The sequence below is a fragment of the Oncorhynchus keta genome, chromosome 25 (assembly GCF_023373465.1).
Source record: "Oncorhynchus keta strain PuntledgeMale-10-30-2019 chromosome 25, Oket_V2, whole genome shotgun sequence".
NCBI lineage: Eukaryota > Metazoa > Chordata > Actinopteri > Salmoniformes > Salmonidae > Oncorhynchus > Oncorhynchus keta.
This window is the reverse complement of record NC_068445.1, coordinates 40389163-40415067: the sequence shown is the minus strand read 5'-3', so window position 1 is coordinate 40415067 and position 25905 is coordinate 40389163. Positions and strand designations below refer to the sequence as shown.

Below are 25905 nucleotides of genomic sequence, written 5' to 3'. Positions count from 1 at the left end.
CTAGTGTGTGTTCTGTGTCCTAGTGTGTGTTCTGTGTCCTAGTGTGTGTTCTGTGTCCTAGTGTGTGTTCTGTGTCCTAGTGTGTGTTCTGTGTCCTAGTGTGTGTTCTGTGTCCTAGTGTGTGTTCTGTGTCCTAGTGTGTGTTCTGTGTCCTAGTGTGTGTTCTGTGTCCTAGTGTGTGTTCTGTGTCCTAGTGTGTGTTCTGTGTCCTAGTGTGTGTTCTGTGTCCTAGTGTGTGTTCTGTGTCCTAGTGTGTGTTCTGTGTCCTAGTGTGTGTTCTGGAGCGTTACAGCCACGGCAGTGGGGCCTAATTGAGCAGGGTTAACATGATTAAAGCCACAGTGTGTGTGTGTGTGTGTGTGTGATGGAAAGGTGTACTCCTCTGCTGTGATGGGCCACTCCAGACACCTGGTGAGTTAATTAGCTTTCCAGTGAAAACCTTCTGCATATTCATGTCATGTCTCATTTGGAGTGAGCAGTCATGTCTCAAGCTCTGCATCCCAAACAGCTCTCTATTCCCTACGTAGTGCACACTTCCTTTGACCAGGGCCCATTGACGCAGTCAAGAGTGGAACAATCTACCTTAGAAACCACTGTTTTTTACGTGTTTGTGCGAGAAATCTGTATCAAATGTTTTAATATTTGTAAAGTCTATTTCTGTGAGAAAAAATATCCAAGGACATAAAAATATAACCAAAACAGAAAGGAATAGGAGAAAGAGAAAACACAAAACAACCAGGTTTCCTTTCGATGAAAATATCACAATTGTAATGGAATTAAACACATTTTATTAATTACATTTGAGTGACAACAGTGAGCAGCGAGAAAATATTTACATGACAACACAGGATGTTTTCCTGGGTGTGTTTATAGCTTATTGGTCGATGCTTTCGTAGACTTCAAATCTGTACTGTACCCCAGCCTCCTCCTGTAGGTCCTGTGGGACTCCTGGGAACCTGAGGAGAGACCGAGAGAGACAACCACTCAAATCTATCCTCAATGCTCCACTCAAATCTATCCTCAATGCTCCACTCAAATCTATCCTCAATGCTCCACTCAACCACACAACAACAAGGACCATGAATTTGGCTCTTCACTGAAACCAGGCTGGCCAAGTTCAATTCTTTAGGGCCATCGTAAACTTGGTCAATATGGTACTTTACACCATAACGACACTATCTTGTGGGTTTGTCTCCGTTAAATTTGTCTTAGATAACATTCACGAGAAGAGAGTTGACCCCACGAAGACAAAAACATTTATCATTGAGTTTAGATATGGTTTAATCTGACCCCCATGGTTTAATCTGACCCCCATGGTTTAATCTGACCTCCCCATGGTTGAATCTGACCCCCATGGTTGAATCTGATCTCCCCATGGTCTAATCTGACCCCCATGGTTTAATCTGATCTCCCCATGGTTTAATCTGACCCCCATTGTTTAATCTGACCCCCATTGTTTAATCTGACCCCACAGTTTAATCTGACCCCCACAGTTTAATCTGACCCCCCATTGTTTAATCTGACCCCCCATTGTTTAATCTGACCCCCACGGTTTAATCTGACCCCCATGGTTTAATCTGACTCCCATGGTTTAATCTGACCCCCATGGTTTAATCTGACCCCCATGGTTTAATCTGACCCCCATGGTTTAATCTGATCCCCATGGTTTAATCTGACCCCCATGGTTTAATCTGACCCCCATGGTTTAATCTGACCCCCATGGTTTAATCTGATCCCCCATTGTTTAATCTGATCCCCATGGTTTAATCTGACCTCCATGGTTTAATCTGACCTCCATGGTTTAATCTGATCCCCATGGTTTAATCTGACCTCCATGGTTTAATCTGACCCCCATGGTTTAATCTGACCCCCATGGTTTAATCTGACCTCCATGGTTTAATCTGATCCCCATGGTTTAATCTGATGTGTCTGTTATAAAAACCTCAGAATGTGACTTGAAATGGGCCTATTCACTGCAGATGTACCTTAGCATACCCCCCCTCCTTTTAACGAAAGATCTTGCATTTTTAAAAACATTTTAAAATACCTTTTTAACTGTGTTTTTACTTGAGGTTTTGTGGACTCGACACTAATTGATGTGCTCTCTGACACCGAGCTGCATGGCAAATGGTCTGGGAACAAAGAACCAAGAGCTACGGACCAGTGTCATTCCCCATCTGAATGGCCAATATGTCCCTCTCTGTTACAGTAAATCAAATCTAATGTTATTGGTCACATACACATGGTTAGCAGATGTTAATGCGAGTGTAGCGAAATGCTTGTGCTTCTAGTTCCGACAGTGCCATTAATATCTAAACAAGTAATCTGGCAAATTCACAACAACTACCTTATACACACACAAGTGTGAAGGAATGAATAAGAATATGTACATATAAATATATGGATGAGCGATGGCCGTACGGCATAGGCAAGATGCAGTAGATGGTATAGAGTAGAGAATATACATGAGATGAGTAACGTAGGGTATGTAAACATTATTAAAAGTGTTGTTATTTAAAGTGACACCTTTATTAAGTCAGTTTACTTAAGAGTTAGTGATGGCGGTTTAACAGTCTGATGGCCTTGAGATAGAAGCTGTTTTTCAGTCTCTCTGTCCCTGCTTTGATGCAGCTGTACTGACCTCGCCTTCTGGATGATAGCGGGGTGAACAGGCAGTGGCTCGGGTGGTTGTTGTCCTTGATTATCTTTTTGGCCAGAGAATTTTGTTTTTCATGGTCAGTCCTTCAGAGGCCTTTTGGTAAATTCCAAGTAGGCTGTCATGTGCTTTTTACTGAAGAGTAGCTTCCGTCTACCATAAAGGCCTGATTGGTGGAGTGCTCCAGAGATGGTTGTCCTTCTGGAAGGTTCTTCTATGTCCACAGAGGACTCTGGAGCTCTATCAGAGTGACCATTGGGTTCTTGTTCACCTCCCTGACCAACGCTCTTCTCCCCCAATTGCTCAGTTTGGCTGGGCGGCCAAATTTAGGAAGATAATTTGTGGTTCTAAACTTCTTCCAATTAACACTGTGTTCTTGGGGACCTTCAATGCTGCAGAATTGTTTTGGTTCTCTTCCCCAGATCTGTGCTTCGACACAATCCTGTCTCGGAGCTCTACGGACAATTCCTGCGACCTCATGGCTTGGTTTTTGCTCTGACATGCACTGTCAACTGTGGGACCTTATATAGACAGGTGTGTTCCTTTCCATAGCATGTCCAATCAATTGAATTCACCACAGGTGGACTCCAATCAACTTGTAGAAACATCTCAAAGATTGATCAATGGAAACAGGATGCCCAATTTTGAGTTTCATAGCAAAGGGTCGGAATATTTATGTAAATAAGGTATGTTTTCTTTTTTACATTTTGTATTCATTTGCAAACATTTCTAAAAACCTGTTTTCGCTTTGACATTATGAGGTATTGTGTGTAGATTGATGAAGATGTTTAATTTAATCTATTTTAGAATAAGGCTGTAACGTAACAAAATGTGGAAAGGGGAAGGGGTCTGAATACTTTCTGAATGCACTGTATGTCTGTATACATGCATGAATGAGCGATACTCACTCTGGCAGTAGGCGGTATTTGTCTTGGTTGATTTCAGGCAGGAAGGTGTCACTCTTAAACTGCTGCAGGATCCGTGTCACAAACAGCCTCCTGCTCCCCTGACTCTCCATCATCTCCTGGGGAACCAGACAACAAATATATACACTGAATGTATAAGTTTGGGATTTTAAGACCAAGACCCACATTTTGTCAATGATTTCAGAGTAGGAGTACTGATCTTAGATCAGTTTGCCCTTTAGAACATAATGTATCAGATTATTAAGGAGGGGGAAGACCTGATCTTAGATCAGTTTGCCCTTTAGAACATAATGAATCAGATTATTAAGGAGGGGGAGATCTGATCTAAGATCAGTTTGCCCTTTAGAACATAATGAATCAGATTATTAAGGAGGGGGAGATCTGATCTAAGATCAGTTTGCCCTTTAGAACATAATGAATCAGATTATTAACTTCTTATGGCTGCAGGGGCAGTATTGAGTAGCTTGGATAAGGTGCCCAGAGGTGTCCAGAGTAAACGGCCTGCTCCTCAGTCCAAGTTGCTAATATATGCATATTATTAGTACATTTGGATAGAAAACACTGAAGTTTCTAAAACTGCTTAAATGTCTGTGAGTATAACAGAACTCATATGGCAGGCAAAAACCGGAGAAAAAAAATCCAAACAGGAAGTGGGAAATCTGAGGTTTGTAGTTTTTGAACTCAGCCCTATCGAATACACAGGGGGATATGGTTCAAGTTGCACTTCCTAGGGCTTCCACTAGATGTCAACCGTCTTTAGAAACTTGAATGAGGCTTCTACTGTGATGTGGGACCGGTTGAGAGCTCTTTGAGTCCGTGGTCTGGCAGAGAGCCTGGTCCTGGTCATGCGCATTTCACATGATCGCGACCTGCGGTCCATGGCTTTTCTACAGACAATGGAATTCTCCGGTTGGAACGTTATTGAAGATTTATGATAAAAACATCCTAAAGATTGATTCTATACTAAACTTTTAAAACATTACTTCCGACGTTCGGCTGGACCTGCACGAGCGTTTGGATTTGTGTACTAAACGCCCTAACAAAAGTAGCTACTTGGGACATAAATAATGGACATTATCGAACAAAATCAAACATTTATTGTGGAACTAGGATTCCTGGGAGTGCATTCTGATGAAGATCATCAAAGGTAAGGGAATATTTATAATGTTATTTCTGATTTCTGTTGACTCCAACATGGTGGATATATATTTTTCCTGAGCGCCATTCTCAGATGCATGGTTTGCTTTTTCCGTAAAGCTTTTTTGAAATCTGACACAGCGGTTGCATTAAGGAGAGGTATATCTATAATTCCATTTATAACACTTGTATTTTCATCAACATTTATGAAGAGTATTTCTGTAAAATTGATGTGGCTATGCAAAATCACTGGATATTTTTGGAACTACTGAACGTAATGCGTCAATGTAAACTCAGATTTTTTTATATAAATATGAACTTTATCAAACAAAACATACATTGTGTAACATGAAGTCCTATGAGTGTCATCTGATGAAGATCATCAAAGGTTAGTGATTACTTTTATCTCTATTTGTGCTTTTTGTGACTCCTACTTTGGCTTGGTGGTGACCTAACATAATCGTTTGTGGTGCTTTCGCTGTAAAGCCTATTTGAAATCGGACACTGTGGTGGGATTAACAACAAGATTAGCTTTAAAACGGTATAACATACATGTATGTTTGAGGAATTTTAATTATGAGATTTGTTTTTTTGTATTTATTAGGCGCCCTGCACTTTCACTGGCTGTTGTCATATCGATCCCGTTAACGGGATTTCAGCCCTAACACGTTTTAAGAAGGGGGGAGACCTGATCTAAGATCAGTTTGCCCTTCAGAACATAATGAATCAGATTATTAAAGAGGGGGGAGACCTGATCTAAGATCAGTTTAGAACATAATGCATCAGATTATTAAAGAGGGGGGAGACATGATCTAAGATCAGTTTGCCCTTCAGAACATAATGAATCAGATTATTAAAGAGGGGGGAGACCTGATCTAAGATCAGTTTACCCTTTAGAACATAATGCATCAGATTATTAAAGAGGGGGGAGACATGATCTAAGATCAGTTTGCCCTTTAGAACATAATGAATCAGATTATTAAGGAGGGGGGAGACCTGATCTAAGATCAGCACTCCAACTCTTGACAAATAGACCCAAGACGTTATTTTCTACTAATATGCCCCATTGTAGATCGACCCAGACAGTCTGTGTGTGTGTTCATAACAAGGTTGTGGTTAAATGGAAAATAGTCAAGGTCTTAAAGTCCCAAATTGAACCTTTAAAGAGTTATCCCTTTAGATTGAGATATGAGGTGGAGAGTGTGTGTGTGTGTGGAGAAGTGAAGAGAGTTCGAGAGCGTGTGCTGTATTGTCAAAAGCATCCTTGAGCGATGAGGTCTCCATGACAACCTACCGACTGCCGAGGGAAAGAAAGGTATGAGGGACGCTCTGTGTGTGTGTGTATGGAGATTGAAACTTTTCTACTTTCAATTTCTTTCAGACTAGCAGACAAATAGCATAATTGAAAAGTCTCTCAGTGTTTTTGACAGCGGAGAATGCAGTTGAGACCTTGGAGAATGCACCAAGGTCGTCAATGATGTCTGTTTCTGAGGTAAAATATGTTTAGAGCAGTAATGAAGTTCCCACTCTAGTAAACAGTTTCAAAAACGCCCACTCACTCAAAACCCATTTCTCTACAAGTCTGAGGTAAAATACATTTAGAGCAGTAATGAAGTTCCCACTCTAGTAAACAGTTTCAAAAACGCCCACTCACTCAAAACCCATTTCTCTACAAGTCTGAGGTAAAATAGGTTTAGAGCAGTAATGAAGTTCCCACTCTAGTAAACAGTTTCAAAAACGCCCACTCACTCAAAACCCATTTCTCTACAAGTCTGTCTTTATGACCACATCCCTCTACACAAATTCCCATCTGGCCATGTCTCAGAGACTATTGACCCATTCCAAATGGATCCTATCCAATCCTCCACATGAAGGACCAATGGCGAAGGCCTGCGTATTTCTTACCTCGTACAGAGAGCTGCCACCGATCACCCAGACCTGGTCGACCCGTTCTGCCATCTCAGCCGTGTCCAGCAGGCGGAGTGCTGAGCAGAAGTCTGACGCCAGCTGGTGAGCCCCGGCTGGAGGCTCTCTGACATTCACACAACACAGGAGTAATGTTAGGACAACATAGTAGCAATGTTAGGACAACACAATAGTAATGTTAGGACAACACGCTAGTAATGTTAGGGCCACACAGGAGTAATGTTAGGACAACACGGTAGTAATGTTAGGACAACACAGTAGTAATGTTAGGACAACAGTTAGGACAACACGGTAGTAATGTTAGGACAACAGTTAGGGCAACACGGTAGTAATGTTAGGACAACAGTTAGGGCAACACAGTAGTAATGTTAGGACAACAGTTAGGGCAACACGGTAGTAATGTTAGGACAACAGTTAGGGCAACACGGTAGTAATGTTAGGACAACAGTTAGGACAACACGGTAGTAATGTTAGGACAACACGGTAGTAATGTTAGGACAACACGGTAGTAATGTTAGGACAACACGGTAGTAATGTTAGGACAACAGTTAGGACAACACGGTAGTAATGTTAGGACAACACAGTAGTAATGTTAGGACAACAGTTAGGACAACACGGTAGTAATGTTAGGACAACAGTTAGGGCAACACGGTAGTAATGTTAGGACAACAGTTAGGGCAACACGGTAGTAATGTTAGGACAACAGTTAGGACAACACGGTAGTAATGTTAGGACAACACGGTAGTAATGTTAGGACAACAGTTAGGGCAACACGGTAGTAATGTTAGGACAACACATTAGTAATGTTAGGACAACACGGTAGTAATGTTAGGACAACACGGTAGTAATGTTAGGACAACACAGTAGTAATGTTAGGACAACACAGTAGTAATGTTAGGACAACAGTTAGGGCAACACGGTAGTAATGTTAGGACAACACAGTAGTAATGTTAGGAGAACAGTTAGGGCAACACGGTAGTAATGTTAGGACAACAGTTAGGGCAACACGGTAGTAATGTTAGGACAACACAGTAGTAATGTTAGGACAACACGGTAGTAATGTTAGGACAACAGTTAGGGCAACACGGTAGTAATGTTAGGACAACACGGTAGTAATGTTAGGACAACAGTTAGGACAACACGGTAGTAATGTTAGGACAACAGTTAGGGCAACACGGTAGTAATGTTAGGACAACACAGTAGTAATGTTAGGACAACAATTAGGACAACACGGTAGTAATGTTAGGACAACATGGTAGTAACAATGTGTTTTGGTTCATAGTATTTAATGACTTCAGTATTACATTGTCCCTTATGACACAGAGGAAGAGAACCTTCCCTATATTACCCTCATTTCTCTTGCAGGTACAGATAACACAGGATGATGAACATTGTATAGAAATGAGTAGCTGGTCAGTGGCTGTCATTACAGATGTCCTCCATGCCTCTTACTTAAGTTCTCTGCTGAGAACGATGTTGATCCTGTTCTTGAGTGGCCGGTTCCGCTCTGGAATGGAGAACCATGTCTTCCGCCCCATGATGACAGCATTCTGTTTACCTAACCAATCCCAGACAGAGATGACAACATTCTGTTTACCTAACCAATCCCAGACAGAGATGACAACATTCTGTTTATTTAACCAATCCCAGACAGAGATGTCAACATTCTGTTTACCTAACCAATCCCAGACAGAGATGACAACATTCTGTTTATTTAACCAATCAGACAGAGATGACAGCATTCTGTTTACCTAACCAATCCCAGACAGAGATGACAACATTCTGTTTACCTAACCAATCCCAGACAGAGATGACAACATTCTGTTTACCTAACCAATCCCAGACAGAGATGTCAACATTCTGTTTACCTAACCAATCCCAGACAGAGTGACAACATTCTGTTTATTTAACCAATCCCAGACAGAGATGACAACATTCTGTTTATTTAACCAATCAGACAGAGATGACAGCATTCTGTTTACCTAACCAATCCCAGACAGAGATGACAACATTCTGTTTACCTAACCAATCCCAGACAGAGATGACAACATTCTGTTTACCTAACCAATCCCAGACAGAGATGACAACATTCTGTTTACCTAACCAATCCCAGACAGAGATGTCAACATTCTGTTTACCTAACCAATCCCAGACAGAGATGACAACATTCTGTTTATTTAACCAATCAGACAGAGATGACAACATTCTGTTTATTTAACCAATCCCAGACAGAGATGACAACATTCTGTTTACCTAACCAATCCCAGACAGAGATGTCAACATTCTGTTTACCTAACCAATCCCAGACAGAGATGTCAACATTCTGTTTACCTAACCAATCCCAGACAGAGATGACAACATTCTGTTTACCTAACCAATCCCAGACAGAGATGTCAACATTCTGTTTACCTAACCAATCCCAGACAGAGATGACAACATTCTGTTTATTTAACCAATCCCAGACAGAGATGACAACATTCTGTTTATTTAACCAATCCCAGACAGAGATGACAACATTCTGTTTATTTAACCAATCCCAGAAAGAGATGTCAACATTCTGTTTACCTAACCAATCCCAGACAGAGATGTCAACATTCTGTTTACCTAACCAATCCCAGACAGAGATGACAACATTCTGTTTATTTAACCAATCCCAGACAGAGATGACAACATTCTGTTTATTTAACCAATCCCAGAAAGAGATGTCAACATTATGTTTATTTAACCAATCCCAGACAGAGATGACAACATTATGTTTATTTAACCAATCCCAGACAGAGATGACAACATTATGTTTATTTAACCAATCCCAGACAGAGATGCAACATTCTGTTTATTTAACCAATCCCAGACAGAGATGTCAACATTATGTTTATTTAACCAATCCCAGAAAGAGATGACAACATTCTGTTTACCTAACCAATCCCAGACAGAGATGACAACATTCTGTTTACCTAACCAATCCCAGACAGAGATGACAACATTCTGTTTATTTAACCAATCCCAGACAGAGATGACAACATTCTGTTTATTTAACCAATCCCAGACAGAGATGACAACATTCTGTTTATTTAACCAATCCCAGACAGAGATGACAACATTCTGTTTACTTAACCAATCCCAGACAGAGATGTCAACATTCTGTTTACCTAACCAATCCCAGACAGAGATGCAACATTCTGTTTATTTAACCAATCCCAGACAGAGATGACAACATTCTGTTTATTTAACCAATCCCAGACAGAGATGACAACATTCTGTTTATTTAACCAATCCCAGACAGAGATGACAACATTCTGTTTATTTAACCAATCCCAGACAGACATGCGTTTCCCCTGGTCAAGAATAGCTCAGGGTCCTACACAGCCCTGAGACATGGCTGAGGCCTGCTATGATGTCTATGGAGGTCATTTCTCAGGGTCCTACACAGCCCTGAGACATGGCTGAGGCCTGCTATGATGTCTATGGAGGCCATGTCTCAGGGTCCTACACAGCCCTGAGACATGGCTGAGGCCTGCTATGATGTCTATGGAGGCCATGTCTCAGGGTCCTACACAGCCCTGAGACATGGCTGAGGCCTGCTATGATGTCTATGGAGGTCATTTCTCAGGGTCCTACACAGCCCTGAGACATGGCTGAGGCCTGCTATGATGTCTATGGAGGCCATGTCTCAGGGTCCTACACAGCCCTGAGACATGGCTGAGGCCTGCTATGATGTCTATGGAGGCCATGTCTCAGGGTCCTACACAACCCTGAGACATGGCTGAGGCCTGCTATGATGTCTATGGAGGCCATGTCTCAGGGTCCTACACAGCCCTGAGACATGGCTGAGGCCTGCTATGATGTCTATGGAGGTCATGTCTCAGGGTCCTACACAGCCCTGAGACATGGCTGAGGCCTGCTATGATGTCTATGGAGGCCATGTCTCAGGGTCCTACACAGCCCTGAGACATGGCTGAGGCCTGCTATGATGTCTATGGAGGCCATGTCTCAGGTTCCTACACAGCCCTGAGACATGGCCGAGGCCTGCTATGGTGTCTATGGAGGTCATGTCTCAGGGTCCTACACAGCCCTGAGACATGGCCGAGGCCTGCTATGGTGTCTATGGAGGTCATGTCTCAGGGCTGGGCCAGACCTACAGTCAAGCACAGGACTGTTTGATTCGAGAACTGAAGGGCAAAAGTACTCCTTGTTTTCATCCTCTCATTCGAATCTAGGACTGTTTCAGACCTGGGGCACTCGGTGGGAGCAATTAACTACCAGGTAGAAAGAAAAACCAGAAGTGTTTTGGCACCTCCAGGACTGGAATATAGTGAGGAAAGAAATCAAGAAAAGGACAGGGGAATGACATTTGACGATGACAGGACATGTGATACAGGTGCTCAGGTCATGTGATGAGGGAGGAGTGAGATGTTTTCATTTCAGATGACACTAGGACTGATTTCAACAACGAGGGAGGAGTGAGATGTTATATCATTGCAGATGACACCAGTGGTAGGTGTTTTACCTCAACGAGGACTGAGATGTTATATCAAGTTTGCAGATGACACTAGTGGAAATGATTACCAAAGGACGAGGGAATGACATTTTATGACAGTTTGACAGATGACACTAGTGGTAGGCTTGATTACCAACAACGAGGGAGGAGTGAGATGTTATATCAAGTTTGCAGATGACACTAGTGGTAGGCTTGATTACCAACAACGAGGGAGGAGTGAGATGTTATATCAAGTTTGCAGATGACACTAGTGGTAGGCTTGATTACCAACAACGAGGGAGGAGGTCCATCGGAGTGTGGTGTCAGGAAAATAACATCTCACTCAACGTCAACTAATTAAAGGAGATGATCGTGGACTTCAGGAAACAGCAGAGGGAACACCCCCCTATCCACATCGACGGGACAGTAGAGGAGAAGGTGGAAAGTTAAGTTCCTCGGCATACACATCACGGACAAACTGAAATGGTCCACCCACACAGACAGCGTTGTGAAGAAGACGCAGCAGCGCCTCTTCAACCTCAGGAGGCTGAACATTTTTTGGCTTGTCACCAAAAACACTCGCAAACTTTTACAGATGCACAATCGAGAGCATCCTGGCGGCTGGCAACTCCACCCACAACCGTAAGGCTCTCCAGAGGGTAGTGAGGTCTGCACAACGCATCACCGGGGGCAAAATACCTGCCCTCCAGGACACCTACACCACCCGATGTCACAGGAAGGCCAAAAAGATCATCAAGGACAACCACCCGAGCCACTGCCTGTTCACCCCGCTATCATCCAGAAGGCGAGGTCGGTACAAGTGCATCAAAGCTGGGACCGAGAGACTGAAAAACAGCTTCTATCTCAAGGCCATCAGACTGTTAAACAGCCACCACTAACATTGAGTGGCTGCTGCCAACATACTGACTCAACTCCAGCCACTTTAATAATTAAAAATTGGATGTAATAAATGTATCACTAGTCACTTTAAACAATGCCACTTTATATAATGTTTACATACCATACATTACTCATCTCACGTGTATATACTGTACTCTATACATTTACATTTAAGTCATTTAGCAGACGCTCTTATCCAGAGCGACCTACTGCATCTTGCCTATGCCGTTCAGCCATCGCTCATCCATATATTTCTATGTACATATTCTTATTAATTCCTTTACACTTGTGTGTATAAGGTAGCTGTTGTGAAATTGTTAGATTACTTATTAGATATTGCTGCACGGTTGGAACTAGAAGCACAAGCATTTTGCTACACTCGCATTAACATCTGCTAACCATGTGTATGTGACCAATAAAATGAGGTTTATATACAGTAGATGCTCCTGACTTTGGACTCAGTACTGTAAAAGCAGTGCGGGTATGTACCGGTAAATTCATTTGGATCATGACAGTGTTTTTACATATTTCTTTACTAAGGAGCAACTCCACCACTTTTGAACCTAATTTTCATTGTGATGAGCACAATACCAGTGTCTACATATGTGAAAACGTTGCATTTCTAAGTTTTGTAGACAATAAATATAAAAGTTTTAAAAAGTTACACCGATTACATCATCAAAAACAATAACATTTTAAAAACAGTGATTTTCAAACTGAGATTCGTGGTGACGTGGGGAGCTAGAAAACACTCTCCTTTGGGCTAGAAAATCAATGCTGGTTTTGAAAATCACAATTTAAAAAAAAAAAAACTTTTAATCCTACCCTGTGATTTCACAGAGGCATTTTTTTTAAAGGACCTTTCTTATGTTTTTAACCACCGATCATAGAAACGGGTTGGTCCTGGGGATGATGAATACGAGGTTAAAAAGTGGCGGAATGTCCCTTTAAAATAATATTTGCGAGACTCATGATACTTTGCACATGGTGCTATACTGTTACCTAGTGGCCATTAATAATACAGTTTAATGTTGACAACTGTCACAGTGTTTACAACTGAATCAGCCAATGTCTGTATCCGTGTTTGGATTAAGCTCATGTGATTTACACCGTATTGGTAAAAAATACAAATAATAATATGTAATAACCTGAACCAGCACTTTACCCCCACCAGCTCTGACTCTACTGATAAAGCTACTTTATTGACGAAAAATATATATTTTTTATACCTTTGATATGTGGCAGTCCCACATAGCTACGGTATCTGAAGATGAATGCACTAACTGGAAGTCACTCTGGACAAGACCATCTGCTAAAATAAATAACATGTCGTCAATGTGAAATATTTGGAAACGGACTTTACCTTCCACCGAAGACGTCATTGTCATCTTCTGGAAATGCTTAAATTCATTACTGTAAAAGAAGTCAACGTCATTATTATTGTTTGTGAGACAAAGGGAGAAAAACAACAGTCCAGCAAGAATGTAGAAGAAAAAAAAACTGTGAAGTCAATTGTATGGGTTTAACTACAGAAACGATGAATTTAAGTTATATGCCATGATGTTGTTAATTAATAACTTAAGTCTTGTGCAAAAAAACCCTGGCCTTTGGATCCTCGACGTTGTCACTCATTGCATCATCTGCAGCTGACTCTTCTGATTTCCTGCTAGATTTCTGTACCACACATCAATCGACCAAATATTTGCCATTTCAACACTGTTGTTAGCTTTCCATTCGTTGCCAGCTAGTTGAAACAGATATGATGTGTATATAGGCTATTGTTGTAGATGGCTTAGCCAGCAGTTAAAGCTAAATGAATGTGGCTAACGACGTTAGCTAAATGGCTATGTAGGCTAACGTTACTTACTTGAGTCTCTTCGGGTGCCAAGGTAGATTCCCGTTATTTCCAATCCCCATATCAGGACAAACAGCCACAATGCAGTTCAGCACACGAGACATTTTCTCTTGACGAAAAAGTGCAATGATTTTAGCTCAACCAAAATGAAGATATTCAGTACCTACTAGGAAGCCAACTGTGGACTACTGTACAGTTCCCGCCAATATAGATACATATTTAACCGGATATGATAACGTATTGTGTGGCCAAAGATTTGTTATAACTAAACCCAGATAGACCACAGCCTGTCGTTTCCAATGGAAACAAATGAGCCATAGTGGGCAGAACCAAGCACGGGTTAGCAAGATCCTATTGGCCTGTTCTAGCATATATCTGCATATTTCAGTTTGAGAACGCCTACTCCGTGAAGTGCGCGTGTGCAATAACTACATTTGTCGTTGCCCTCCTTCTAAACAACGTGATGTTTTACAACTTTGGTAAAGGGTAAAATGTACAAAACTTAGTACACTCTGGTCGTAGCAGATTTTAGTTTTGGGAACAAAAAACTGTATTGAGATCAAATGTTTAATCGATGAGAAAAATTACAGAATGTTGGTCAAAAACCATCTCCTTCAATCTTCTCCCATTGCCGGCCAGTGGACTTCCTCTCACTACCATTTTTGGTGTTGAGTGGAAACGCGTCACAAATCCAGTGAAATATCGGTTTCATTGTTCTATCTGTGGTATGGCCCAACTCTTCTTCGAGGCAGTACATTTCTCAAATATTAGCCACTGCCCTCTATAGGTAATTTTTGGAACATACTATACTGAATATGTCAATGTGTAGATAACAAGGGGAAATCTAAATTACAGTGGAGAGAAGAAATGTTGGGCCGAGAAAGGCTACTTTTGTAAGGTAGTAAGTCTCTCTCTCTCTCTCTCTCTCTCTCTCTCTCTCTCTCTCTCTCTCTCTCTCTCTCTCTCTCTCTCTCTCTCTCTCTCTCTCTCTCTCTCAATGTAAGGGCTTTATTGGCATGGGAAACATATGTTTACAATGCCAATGCAAGTGAAGTAGATAATAAACAAAAGTGAAATAAACCATAACAATTGTACCATAACACTGAAAGATAAGATGGGTATGATGGGGTGGATGGGTTAGGGGCAAGTGAGAGGTGAGGAGAGGGGGAGGGGTGGGTGGGTAGGTTAGGGGCAGGTGAGAGGGTGGGGGATGGGTAGGTTAGGGGCAGGTGAGAGGTGAGGAGAGGGTGAGGGGTGGGTAGGTTAGGGGCATGTGAGAGGTGAGGAGAGCGTGGGGGGTGGGTGGGTTAGGGGCAGGTGAGAGGTGAAGAGAGGTTGAGGGGTGGGTGGGTTAGGGGCAGGTGAGAGGTGAGGAGAGGGTGAGGGGTGTGTGGGTTAGGGGCATGGTGAGAGGTGAGGAGAGTGGGAGGGGTGGGTGGGTTAGGGGCAGGTGAGAGGTGAGGAGAGGGTGAGGGGTGGGTCGGTTAGGGGCAGGTGAGACGTGTAGGCTACTGGCGTCCTGTCCAGGGGGTGTACGTGTAGGCTACTGGCGTCCTGTCCAGGAGGTGTACTTGAACATAAAGCTGCCTCAGTCACATTACAAAGACAGGAAATGGGCTCCTGCCTCTATGGGCTGGTCTGTCTCAGACAATACTTACTTTTACAAGGCTTAATTTAGTTACTATGAGAGGATATGTGCTTTGGCCTGTGATAACCCCATAATCACCCTCAATATAGTATCGTTGCTTGGCCCCTGTCACCCACCTGTTAGAGGAAAGCCTTTTCTCACAGACGTACCCTAACCTACCTTTCATTATGTAATGAGACCATCTCTGTTAAACCGGGCTTCATCCCAAATTCCATTTGGCACACGACAAAGATTTCAGTTCAAATCCCTGTTTGCTAGTATAGGGCGTTGCCATCTCATAGCCAGCACCGTGGAGACTCATTGGCTGAGACGATGCTTGAGAACTGACCATATGTATGTTGCTATCACCTTTAGAGTGGAGGGGGCTGAAGGGACTGTTCAGTATGTTATATTTAAAGGGGTAGAATGTACAACATTCAGAGGCTACAAGGATGAGGTAAAGGACAGCCAATCCATATTTCTATCTCTTAGGATCCTTGCCCTGCGCCTTGTACACTTAGACCAGGTGGGGTTTGTACTAGGTGGGGTTTGTACCAGGTGGCCTATCCTCCAACAACACAAGGATACTTTTTCCATGTTAAGTCAAGGGGCTAGCTCTCTCCAGTATCCAGAAGTAGCAGTATCGCTGGATGCAGAGAAAGCTTTTGATAGAATGGAATTGTCCTTATGTGTTTTATACTCTCTCTAAATTGAGCCTGCTATTATGCAGTGGATCAGGGCACTCTATCATGAACCTATTGCTTCACTTGAAACGAATGGCAGACTGTAACATCTGCCACTTTCAGCTTCTCCGTTCTACAAGGCAGGGCTGCCCGGCCTCACCATGTATGTTCATTTTTCCACTAGACCCCCTTGACTGTATCACTTGGAGCGGTCATGACTTCAAAACCAGCCTATACAGTGATGATATCTTACTAACACTGAGCGGTCATGACTTCAAAACCAGCCTATAGGGTAATGATATCTTACTAACACTGAGCGGTCATGACTTCAAAACCAGCCTATAGGGTAATGATATCTTACTAACACTGAGCGGTCATGACTTCAAAACTAGCCTATACAGTGATGATATTCTTAGTAACACTGTGAAATCCCAGCTGTTCGATACCAATAGTGGCCAATGTTCTGGATATAAAGTGAATTGGACTAAGAGGGAGGCTATTTCTCTGAACCACCACAGCTTTCCATCCCACCTTCGTACTGCTCCCTTCATATGGAAACCACAAGCTATAAATACCCAGGGAGAGATATCAGGTCATCTATCAATAATATATTTCATCTTAATGGACCAGGTCTCCTAAAAGCCATCAGGGCTGACATTAAGAGATGGACAGTTCTGCCTTTATCACTATGAGGACAAGCCGAGGTGATAACGATGAACATAAACCCTAGACTATAATTTCTTATGTCATCTATACCACTTCAGGTCCCTCAGGTTTAAAGATACTGTATACCTAGTTTATTTTCTTCTCTTCTTGTGGAAAGATAAGAAACCAATATTTAACCATAAACACTGGCCATGTCAAGAAGCATGTGTTGATTAGGTGTTCCTGATGTTGACTTGTATTAATGGTCTTATAATGCCAGATACTCAATGTCATAGGGCTTTACAAAAAGGGGGGGGGGGATAGTATGAACCTGAAGTAGATAGAAGAAAGAGCATTGTAACAGAACATACACATTTGATCTCTATATCATCATTATGGTTCCACTGTAAGACTGATCTTCAAGAAAACTACAGAAAAAAAGATCCGTTAAACCTCGAAGCACACGGGAATCTCTACCTCTACCTGGTCCTTCTGTAGCACAGTTGGTAGAGCATGGCGCTTGTAACACCAGGGTAGTGGGTTCAATTCCCAGTACCACCAATACGTAGAATGTATGCACACATGACTGTAAGTCGCTTTGGATAAAAGCGTCTGCTAAATGGCATATATTATTATATTACCTTTACCTTTACCTCTACCTCTACCTCTACCTTTCCCACTCGCGTAGCTGCCAAACTGAGCAGAGATCGCTGCTGAGCAGAGAGAGCACTGAGCAGAGACCGCTGCTGAGCATTGCATTTACATTACATTTAAGTCATTTAGCAGACGCTCTTATGCAGAGCGACTTACAAATTGATGCATTCACCTTATGACATCCAGTGGAACAGCCACTTTACAATAGTGCATCTAAATATTTTAAGGGGGAGGGGGGGGTGAGGAGGATTATTTTATCCTATCCTAGGTATTCCTTAAAGAGGTGGGGTTTCAGGTGTCTCCGGAAGGTGGTGATTGACTTCGCTGTCCTGGCGTCGTGAGGGAGTTTGTTCCACCATTGGGGGGCCAGAGCAGCAAACAGTTTTGACTGGGCTGAGCGGGAACTGTACTTCCTCAGTGGTAGGGAGGCGAGCAGGCCAGAGGTGGATGAACCCAGTGCCCTTGTTTGGGTGTAGGGCCTGATCAGAGCCTGGAGGTACTGAGGTGCCGTTCCCCTCACAGCTCCGTAGGCAAGCACCATGGTCTTGTAGCGGATGCGAGCTTCAACTGGAAGCCAGTTGAGAGAGCGGAGGAGCGGGGTGACGTGAGAGAACTTGGGAAGGTTGAACACCAGACGGGCTGCGGCGTTCTGGATGAGTTGTAGGGGTTTAATGGCACAGGCAGGGAGCCCAGCCAACAGCGAGTTGCAGTAATCCAGACGGGAGATGACAAGTGCCTGGATTAGGACCTGCGCCGCTTCCTGTGTGAGGCAGGGTCGTACTCTGCGGATGTTGTAGAGCATGAACCTACAGGAACGGGCCACCGCCTTGATGTTAGTTGAGAACGACAGGGTGTTGTCCAGGATCACGCCAAGGTTCTTAGCGCTCTGGGAGGAGGACACAATGGAGTTGTCAACCGTGATGGCGAGATCATGGAACGGGCAGTCCTTCCCCGGGAGGAAGAGCAGCTCCGTCTTGCCGAGGTTCAGCTTGAGGTGGTGATCCGTCATCCACACTAATATGTCTGCCAGACATGCAGAGATGCGATTCGCCACCTGGTCATCAGAAGGGGGAAAGGAGAAGATGAATTGTGTGTCGTCTGCATAGCAATGATAGGAGAGACCATGTGAGGTTATGACAGAGCCAAGTGACTTGTGAGCAGTGAGCAGAGAGAGCACTGAGCAGAGACCGCTGCTGAGCAGAGAGAGCACTGAGCAGAGATCGCTGTTGCACTTGGCCAAATCAATTCCAGTAATTAATGAAAGATTTAAACATTTACGTCGCCACCCACCGTTAGCAGGTCCACGACCCATACTTTAATAAACGCTGCCCTAGAGCCTCTACAGTAGACCCTGTACTACTCCTACACCCTAGAGACTCTACAGTAGACACTGTACTACTCCTACACCCTAGAGCCTCTACAGTAGACCCTGTACTACTCCTACACCCTAGAGTCTCTACAGTAGACCCTGTACTACTCCTACACCCTAGAGCCTCTACAGTAGACCCTGTACTACTCCTACACCCTAGAGTCTCTACAGTAGACCCTGTACTACTCCTACACCCTAGATCCTCTACACTAGACCCTGTACTACTCCTACACCCTAGAGCCTCTACAGTAGACCCTGTACTACTCCTACACCCTAGAGTCTCTACAGTAGACCCTGTACTACTCCTACACCCTAGAGCCTCTACAGTAGACCCTGTACTACTCCTACACCCTAGAGTCTCTACAGTAGACCCTGTACTACTCCTACACCCTAGAGCCTCTACAGTAGACCCTGTACTACTCCTACACCCTAGAGCCTATTCAGTAGACCCTGTACTACTCCTACACCCTAGAGCCTCTACAGTAGACCCTGTACTACTCCTACACCCTAGAGCCTCTACAGTAGACCCTGTACTACTCCTACACCCTCGAGCCTCTACAGTAGACCCTGTACTACTCCTACACCCTAGAGCCTCTACAGTAGACCCTGTACTACTCTTACACCCTAGAGTCTCTACAGTAGACCCTGTACTACTCCTACACTTCTACAGTAGAGCCCCTACACAGTAGACCCTGTACTACTCCTACACCCTTTAGAGTAAACCCCTCTCCTACACCCTAGAGCCTCTAGACCCTGTACTACTCCTACACCCTAGAGCCTCTACAGTAGACCCTGTACTACTCCTACACCCTAGAGTCTCTACAGTAGACCCTGTACTACTCTTACACCCTAGAGTCTCTACAGTAGACCCTGTACTACTCCTACACCCTAGATCCTCTACACTGGACCCTGTACTACTCCTACACCCTAGAGCCTCTACAGTAGACCCTGTACTACTCTTACACCCTAGAGTCTCTACAGTAGACCCTGTACTACCCCTACACCCTAGAGCCCCTACAGTAGATCCTGAACTACTCCTACACCCTCGAGCCTCTACAGTAGACCCTGTACTACTCCTACACCTTAGACCCTAGAGCCCAGTAGGCCGTGTGCTACTCCTACACCCTAAAGCCTACAGTACACCCTACCCTGGAGTCCTCTTATCTAAAACAGTATTTACTACTGATAGTCCTATATACAGCTAGAGTAGTATCTATGCAACATCTGTTCCCATATCTCTCAGTCCTCTTATCTATATCTACCACAATGTCCCATGTCTGACCCCATCAGCTTTCTCGTTCTCCTCAGACCTGAGCTGAAACCTAGACCACTCCTTTCATCTAGAACAATGTCTATTACTGTAGTCAACACCCTCAACTAGACACCTCCTTTTAAGGAACCCATCCTCCACTACAACCACAGTGTAGGTCAGAGGTCTTCAACCTTTTCTAGCATGAAAGCTACTTTTAAAAAAATCTAATTTTCAATTTTCCTAACTTTCAAATAGGCACATTGTTCTCTTTCTTCTCTCCCCTGCAACTCTTCTCCGTGTCCTTAGTGAGAACATGTTCTCAACTGGCCTAGCTGGTTAAATAAAGGTGAAATAAAAATAAATAAGTAAGTAGAAAGTGTACAAGAGAAAGTACTGCACTATGTTTTCTGTCAATATACCTGGTAAAATAATGGTTAATAAACAACTCTAAGGCAAACCCTATAAATCTGTAATTTCGTACCCAAATTCTATCTTATATATTACACATTTGATGTCCATGTCACAGCTTAATTTTTATTTGATATAACTAGGCAAGTCAGTTAAGAACCAATTCTTATTTACAATGATGGCCTAACCTGGCCAAATCCTAACCCGGACGACACAGCTGCCCCCCTCATTACTCCTAATTCATATCAGAAAACAATTGTATTTAGGTCTGAAACAAAACTTGATTTATCTTGTGTAATTCCCCTTTTGTTGTGCATCTGGCCCTTTCATTTTGCATCTAGCGAGTAAATGTCTAGCAATTCTTCTGTACTACTGATGCTCCCTTCACCAGTAGTGGTGAGTGGGTAAAACCACTGGGAAAAGCCCATATTACAACCTATGTGTTGTGATTATTGCGTTATTTGCTCTACAACCTGTTCGTTCATATAATAAACAATAAGAAGACTCAGTGGCAGAATAAATTCAACCACATTTTTGTTTCACAAAACCGGAGGGAAACCTCTGTCCTGTGAAGTCCACTAAGCATATTGCATGTCACTAACAGTTACAGTACATGACCTACAGTATGGTTAAACAAGTTAACATTTCTGACATTTTCAGCTATTGATTTGGAGAGTTACAGAAAGTCACAAAGAAACAGGAGCTGCCTCCACTATTCCAGCACCTTTTCAACATCATCAAATCACCTCTGCTTAGTCTAATACAGTGACAACTAAAATATACCAAAAACAATTAAGTCCAATCAACGTAAGCTTAATATGATGTGTCCATGTTTCTGATTTGTGTGTGTGTGTGTGTGCGTGTGTGTGTGTGCGTGCGTGTGTGTGTGTGCGTGAGAGCAAGTAGAAAACATGTTGACTCACCCTACTTGTAGAGAAACGCCATCCTCCTCTTTCATGTTGATGAAACAGTCTTTCACTCTGTCATACACACTTTTATTTTTTGTTGCCCTGGGCTACCTGACTAAAATGCTTGCGTGCTAGCCTAACTTTCTTTCATGTGCAATGTTAGCTAGTTAACATTAGCCTTCTACATCTAGCTACATATTGAACTTCCATCCTCTCAGGCCAGGGGCACAATGCAGGAATTTATTTATTAATTTCCGTTATAATCATTGGCCAGTACGGAGAATTAAGTAAAACCACAAGTTTAGAGCAACACTGATTGGCTATTTTGCTCGTTGGCTTCTCTTGCATTCAATGCTACATGGCGGCAACAATGTTATACTCTTTATGACCAGACAGCATCAGACAGATTACCTACACATACGGAGACAGAGGGGCGCTGTTTCACTCGCTGGGATGTTTTCATTGGTGACATTCCTCTTGCCTCTTGCAAATTGAAGGACAATTATGAGAATACAGAGAGATTAAATAAAAAAGATTTTTGGGGAAGCTTGGCTTCCCTTGGCATCCATGAATACATGCTACTGCCTTTCACAAAAAAAGTTAGCAAATAACAAATAATAGATACAAATGATATACTTACTCATGATATACTTACTCATGATATATCAAATCTTCAAATCAAATGTATTTATTTTCACATCATATATTTTGTTGTGCTGTTGAAAAACAGCCTAAAACCCCAAACAGCAAGCAATGCAGGTGTTTATCATCTTTAGGTGGCTAGAAAACTCATCATTATTATAGAACCTAGGAAGAAACCTAGAGAGGAACCAGGCTATGTGGGGTGGCCAGTCCTCTTCTGGCTGTGCCGGGTGGAGATTATAACAGAACATGACCAAGATGTTCAAATGTTCATAGATGACCAGCAGGGTCAAATAATAATAATCAGAACAGTTTGAAACAGGTCAGCACCTCAGTAAATGTGGACCGGGGACTTTTCTCTGTATAGTCATCAATGAGGTTGCTCTTGCTGGGGCACGGATTCCTGGGCTCAGGTCCTCCGAGAGATGACACCAAGAAAGAGAGAATTAGAGAGAGCATTGGACACTGGCTATCAAACCTCTTCTGGCTGTGCCGGGTGGATGATTATAACAGAACATGGCCAAGATGTTCAAATGTTCATAAATGACCAAATGCATGCTTTTCAACCGAGAACAGTTGAAACTGGAGCAGCAGCATGGCCAGGTGGACTGGGGACAGCACCCTGGAGTCATCATGTCAGGTAGTCCTGGGGCATGGTCCTAGGGCTCAGGTCTTGAAACTGGAGCAGCAGCATGGCCAGGTGGACTGGGGACATCAAGGAGTCATCATGTCCAAGTCCTGGGGCATGGTCCTAGGGCTCAAGGTCCTCCTTCAGAGAAAGAAAGAAGGAGAGAATTAAAACTGCACACTTAGATTCACACAGGACACCGAATTAGGACAGGAGAAGTGTCAGATATAAAATGACCCTAGCCCCCAACAAACTACTGCAGCATAAATACTGGAGGCTGAGACAGGCCAGGGTTTTGTCACTGTGGCCCCATCCGACCCACCACTGGACATGCTCAAACAGGAAGGATATAACCCCACCCACTTCCAGGTCCAAAGTCCAGCCAGGATATACTTATCTCAGTTCACTGGTCACGATGGCAACACCCATCCAAGTATACTTACTCATATATATAGCATTTATCTCACTGATCATCCCTAAAGCCACGCTTTTACACGACTTCATTTGTGCATACATTCTACAGTATGGCTGGTCCTGGAATCGAACCCAAAACCCTGGCGTTGGAGACGCCATGCTCTACCAACTGAGCAAACAGAAGGACCACCACTCATGATCTACTTACTCATGATATAGTCTACTCATGATATACTTACTCATGATATACTTACTCATGATATACTGTCTTCATAAAACAATTTTTTTTATTTATTTTTGTTGTTGTTGAAATAACAGCTAGCCTACAATTTGACAACTGAGGTCATTTATCATCTTTAGCGTGGCAGAATTCTCATCATTATTATAGAACCTAGGAAGAAACCTCATGAGAGGAACCAGGCTATGAGGGGTGGCCATTTCCTCTTCTGGCTGTGCCGGGTGGAGTTTATCCAGAACTCTGGTTGTCTGTTCAACATGGCCAGGTCAAAGTTCAAATGAGAACTAATAATCACAGTAGTTGTCGAGGGTGAAATCATAACCTCAAAAAAAATTTCAGTTGGCTTTTCATAGCCGATCATTCAGAGTATCTCAGAGTATCTCTGGGACAGGTAGCACGTCCCGTGAACAGGTCAGGGTTCCATAGCCGCAGGCAGAACAGTTGAAACTGGAGCAGCAGCACGGCCAGGTGGTCTGGGGAAAGCAAGGAATCATCAGGCCAGGTAGTCTGGAGGCATGGTCCTAGGGCTCAGGTCCTCCGAGAGAAGAGAGAGAGAAAGAAAGAATTAGAGAGAGCATACTTAAATTCACACAGGACACTGGATAAGACAGGAGAAATACTCCAGATATAACAGACTGACCCTAGCCCCCCGACACATAAACTACTGCAGCATAAATACTGGAGGCTGAGACAGGAGGGGTCGGGAGACACTGTGACCCCATCCGACGATGCCCCCGGACAGGGCCAAACAGGCAGGATATAACCCCACCCACTTTGCCAACGCACAGCCCCCACACCACCAGAGGGATATCTTCAACCACCAACTTACCATCCTGAGACAAGGCCGAGTATAGCCCACAAAGATCTCCGCCACGGCACAACCCAAAGGAAGGGGGGGAGGGTTGTGCTGAGTTACTTATCATCTGTCATGGTGATGTATTCCCACGGCAACACGTTTTTCCACACCCGTGTTTGTTCAAGCTGGCCTGAAATGTGATTGGTACACCTCATTCCAACATTGTTTAATTTAAAATATGTTTCCTTACAGCACAAGAAGAATCCAGTTTAGCTATCTGTACATCTGGTCGGGTATACCACAAATAGCTGAATACTACTTTCTTACTTAATCACAATCCCCCAAAAACAACAACATTCGTTGCAGGGGAAAGGCTATGTTATTGAATGGTTTTACATTTTTACCTGTTGTGAAAGACAACCAATGTTGAATCAGTGTCACGCCCTGACCTTAGAGATCCTTTTTATGTCTCTATTTTGGTTTGGTCAGGGCGTGAGTTGGGGTGGGCATTCTATGTCTTGTGTTTCTATGATTTTCTATTTCTATGTTTTGGCCGGGTATGTTTCCCCAATCAGGGACAGCTGTCTATCGTTGCCTCTGATTGGGAACCATACTTAGGTAGCTTTTTCCCCCCACCGTTCTTTGTGGGAAGTAGTCTTTGTTTGTTGGCACTATTGCCTTCAGCGTCACGGTTTATTGTTGGTGTCATTCTTAAATAAAGTAAAATGCACGCTCACCACTCTGCACCTTGGTCCTCTCTTTTCAACAGCCGTGATAATCAGGAAGATGCTGCTAATTAGACACTATGACCATATACAAACACATTTGGCTTAAAAGGTTTTCTTAATTTCTCTCTCTAGGAATTCCATTTTCACTAACAGAGGTTCAATTACCTTGTTGGTATCATAATTCCACAGTTTTATTGACAATTTATGTCCAAAGACCGGTCTCCAAACTAAACATGGTAAGAGACTATGATTGAAAATATGTAAGCCACAGTAAGTGACAAGAGGTTAACACATTCAATACTGCATAAGGTAAACATACACAGTACTTGTAAAAGATATAGCTATAGTAACTATAGTGGGACAACCAGATCTGGGTCATATAACCGAGTCAAACTTCAAATACACAAGGTGGGAGACATCAGTGTAGACACTAATTACAATACACTAACTGTAAGGTGGAGGTGGAGTTTTGTACTGCTCAATGTTCTAGAATATATATATAATATATATATAATATATATGCCATTTTAGCTGACGCTTTTATCCAAAGCGACTTACAGTCATGTGTGCATACATTCTACGTATGGGTGGTCCCGGGAATCGAACCCACTACCCTGGCGTTACAAGCGCCATGCTCTACCAACTGAGCCACAGAAGGACCATAGAATCTAGTCTGTTATGATGAGCCTGAGGATGAGGTCAGGGGGAGGACGGTTTTTCAGCTCAGTTTGAGGAGAATGAGAAATCCATGTCAGAGGAGAGGGGTTAGATGGGGGCCGGATGCTGCTGTTGGTGAGAGCAGGCATACTCTCTAGTTGAGGATGTAGGAATCAGGGATGTTTATAAAACCCTAGATGACTTTAATGGGGTGCTGTTTTGAAGCCACTGCGCAGCCATTCAACTCCTTGACCATTCAACTCCTTGACCATTCAACTCCTACACCATTGTAAAAACGATTTTAGAGGCTATAGAAATGCATGTATTATTGTCAACATTTGTTTTTGCCAAGTATATTCTATCATAGTTGCCTTAATGC

At 43.1% G+C, this 25905-nt stretch overlaps 1 protein-coding gene and 2 long non-coding RNA genes across 6 annotated transcripts; 1 reads left to right on the top strand and 2 right to left on the bottom strand.

Annotated features, from left to right (window-relative positions):
• Positions 1-771: 771 nt before the first annotated feature.
• dhfr (dihydrofolate reductase) lies at positions 772-14108 on the bottom strand. Its single transcript, XM_052479405.1, has 6 exons — positions 13890-14108; positions 13386-13435; positions 8098-8203; positions 6625-6751; positions 3565-3680; positions 772-956 (listed from the first exon to the last, which is right to left on the bottom strand). Exons 1-6 carry the CDS (start codon positions 13979-13981, stop codon positions 875-877), a joined length of 573 nt encoding a protein of 190 aa, XP_052335365.1. The 5' UTR covers positions 13982-14108; the 3' UTR covers positions 772-874.
• Positions 8225-9884, bottom strand: LOC127911789 (uncharacterized). Of its 4 annotated transcripts, XR_008079379.1 has the most exons (4): positions 9795-9884; positions 8628-9599; positions 8397-8513; positions 8225-8320 (listed from the first exon to the last, which is right to left on the bottom strand). It is a non-coding gene; the product is annotated as an uncharacterized LOC127911789 (long non-coding RNA). The 4 variants fall into 4 exon arrangements; XR_008079377.1 differs by lacking the exon at positions 9795-9884 and having other exon boundaries at positions 8667-9539; XR_008079380.1 differs by lacking the exon at positions 9795-9884 and having other exon boundaries at positions 8706-9539.
• On the top strand, positions 10105-10964 carry LOC127911790 (uncharacterized). Its single transcript, XR_008079381.1, has 3 exons — positions 10105-10243; positions 10308-10499; positions 10692-10964. It is a non-coding gene; the product is annotated as an uncharacterized LOC127911790 (long non-coding RNA).
• Positions 14109-25905: the final 11797 nt, after the last annotated feature.

Coding starts and splice junctions, on each gene's coding strand:
- dhfr (XM_052479405.1), bottom strand. CDS start 13,981: ATGTCTCGTGTGCTGAACTGCATTGTGGCTGTTTGTCCTGATATGGGG. Junction 8,204..13,385: donor AATGACGTCTTCGGTGGAAG/GTAAAGTCCGTT, acceptor GGGATTGGTTAG/GTAAACAGAATGCTGTCATC. Junction 957..3,564: donor AAATACCGCCTACTGCCAGA/GTGAGTATCGCT, acceptor GTCTCTCCTCAG/GTTCCCAGGAGTCCCACAGG.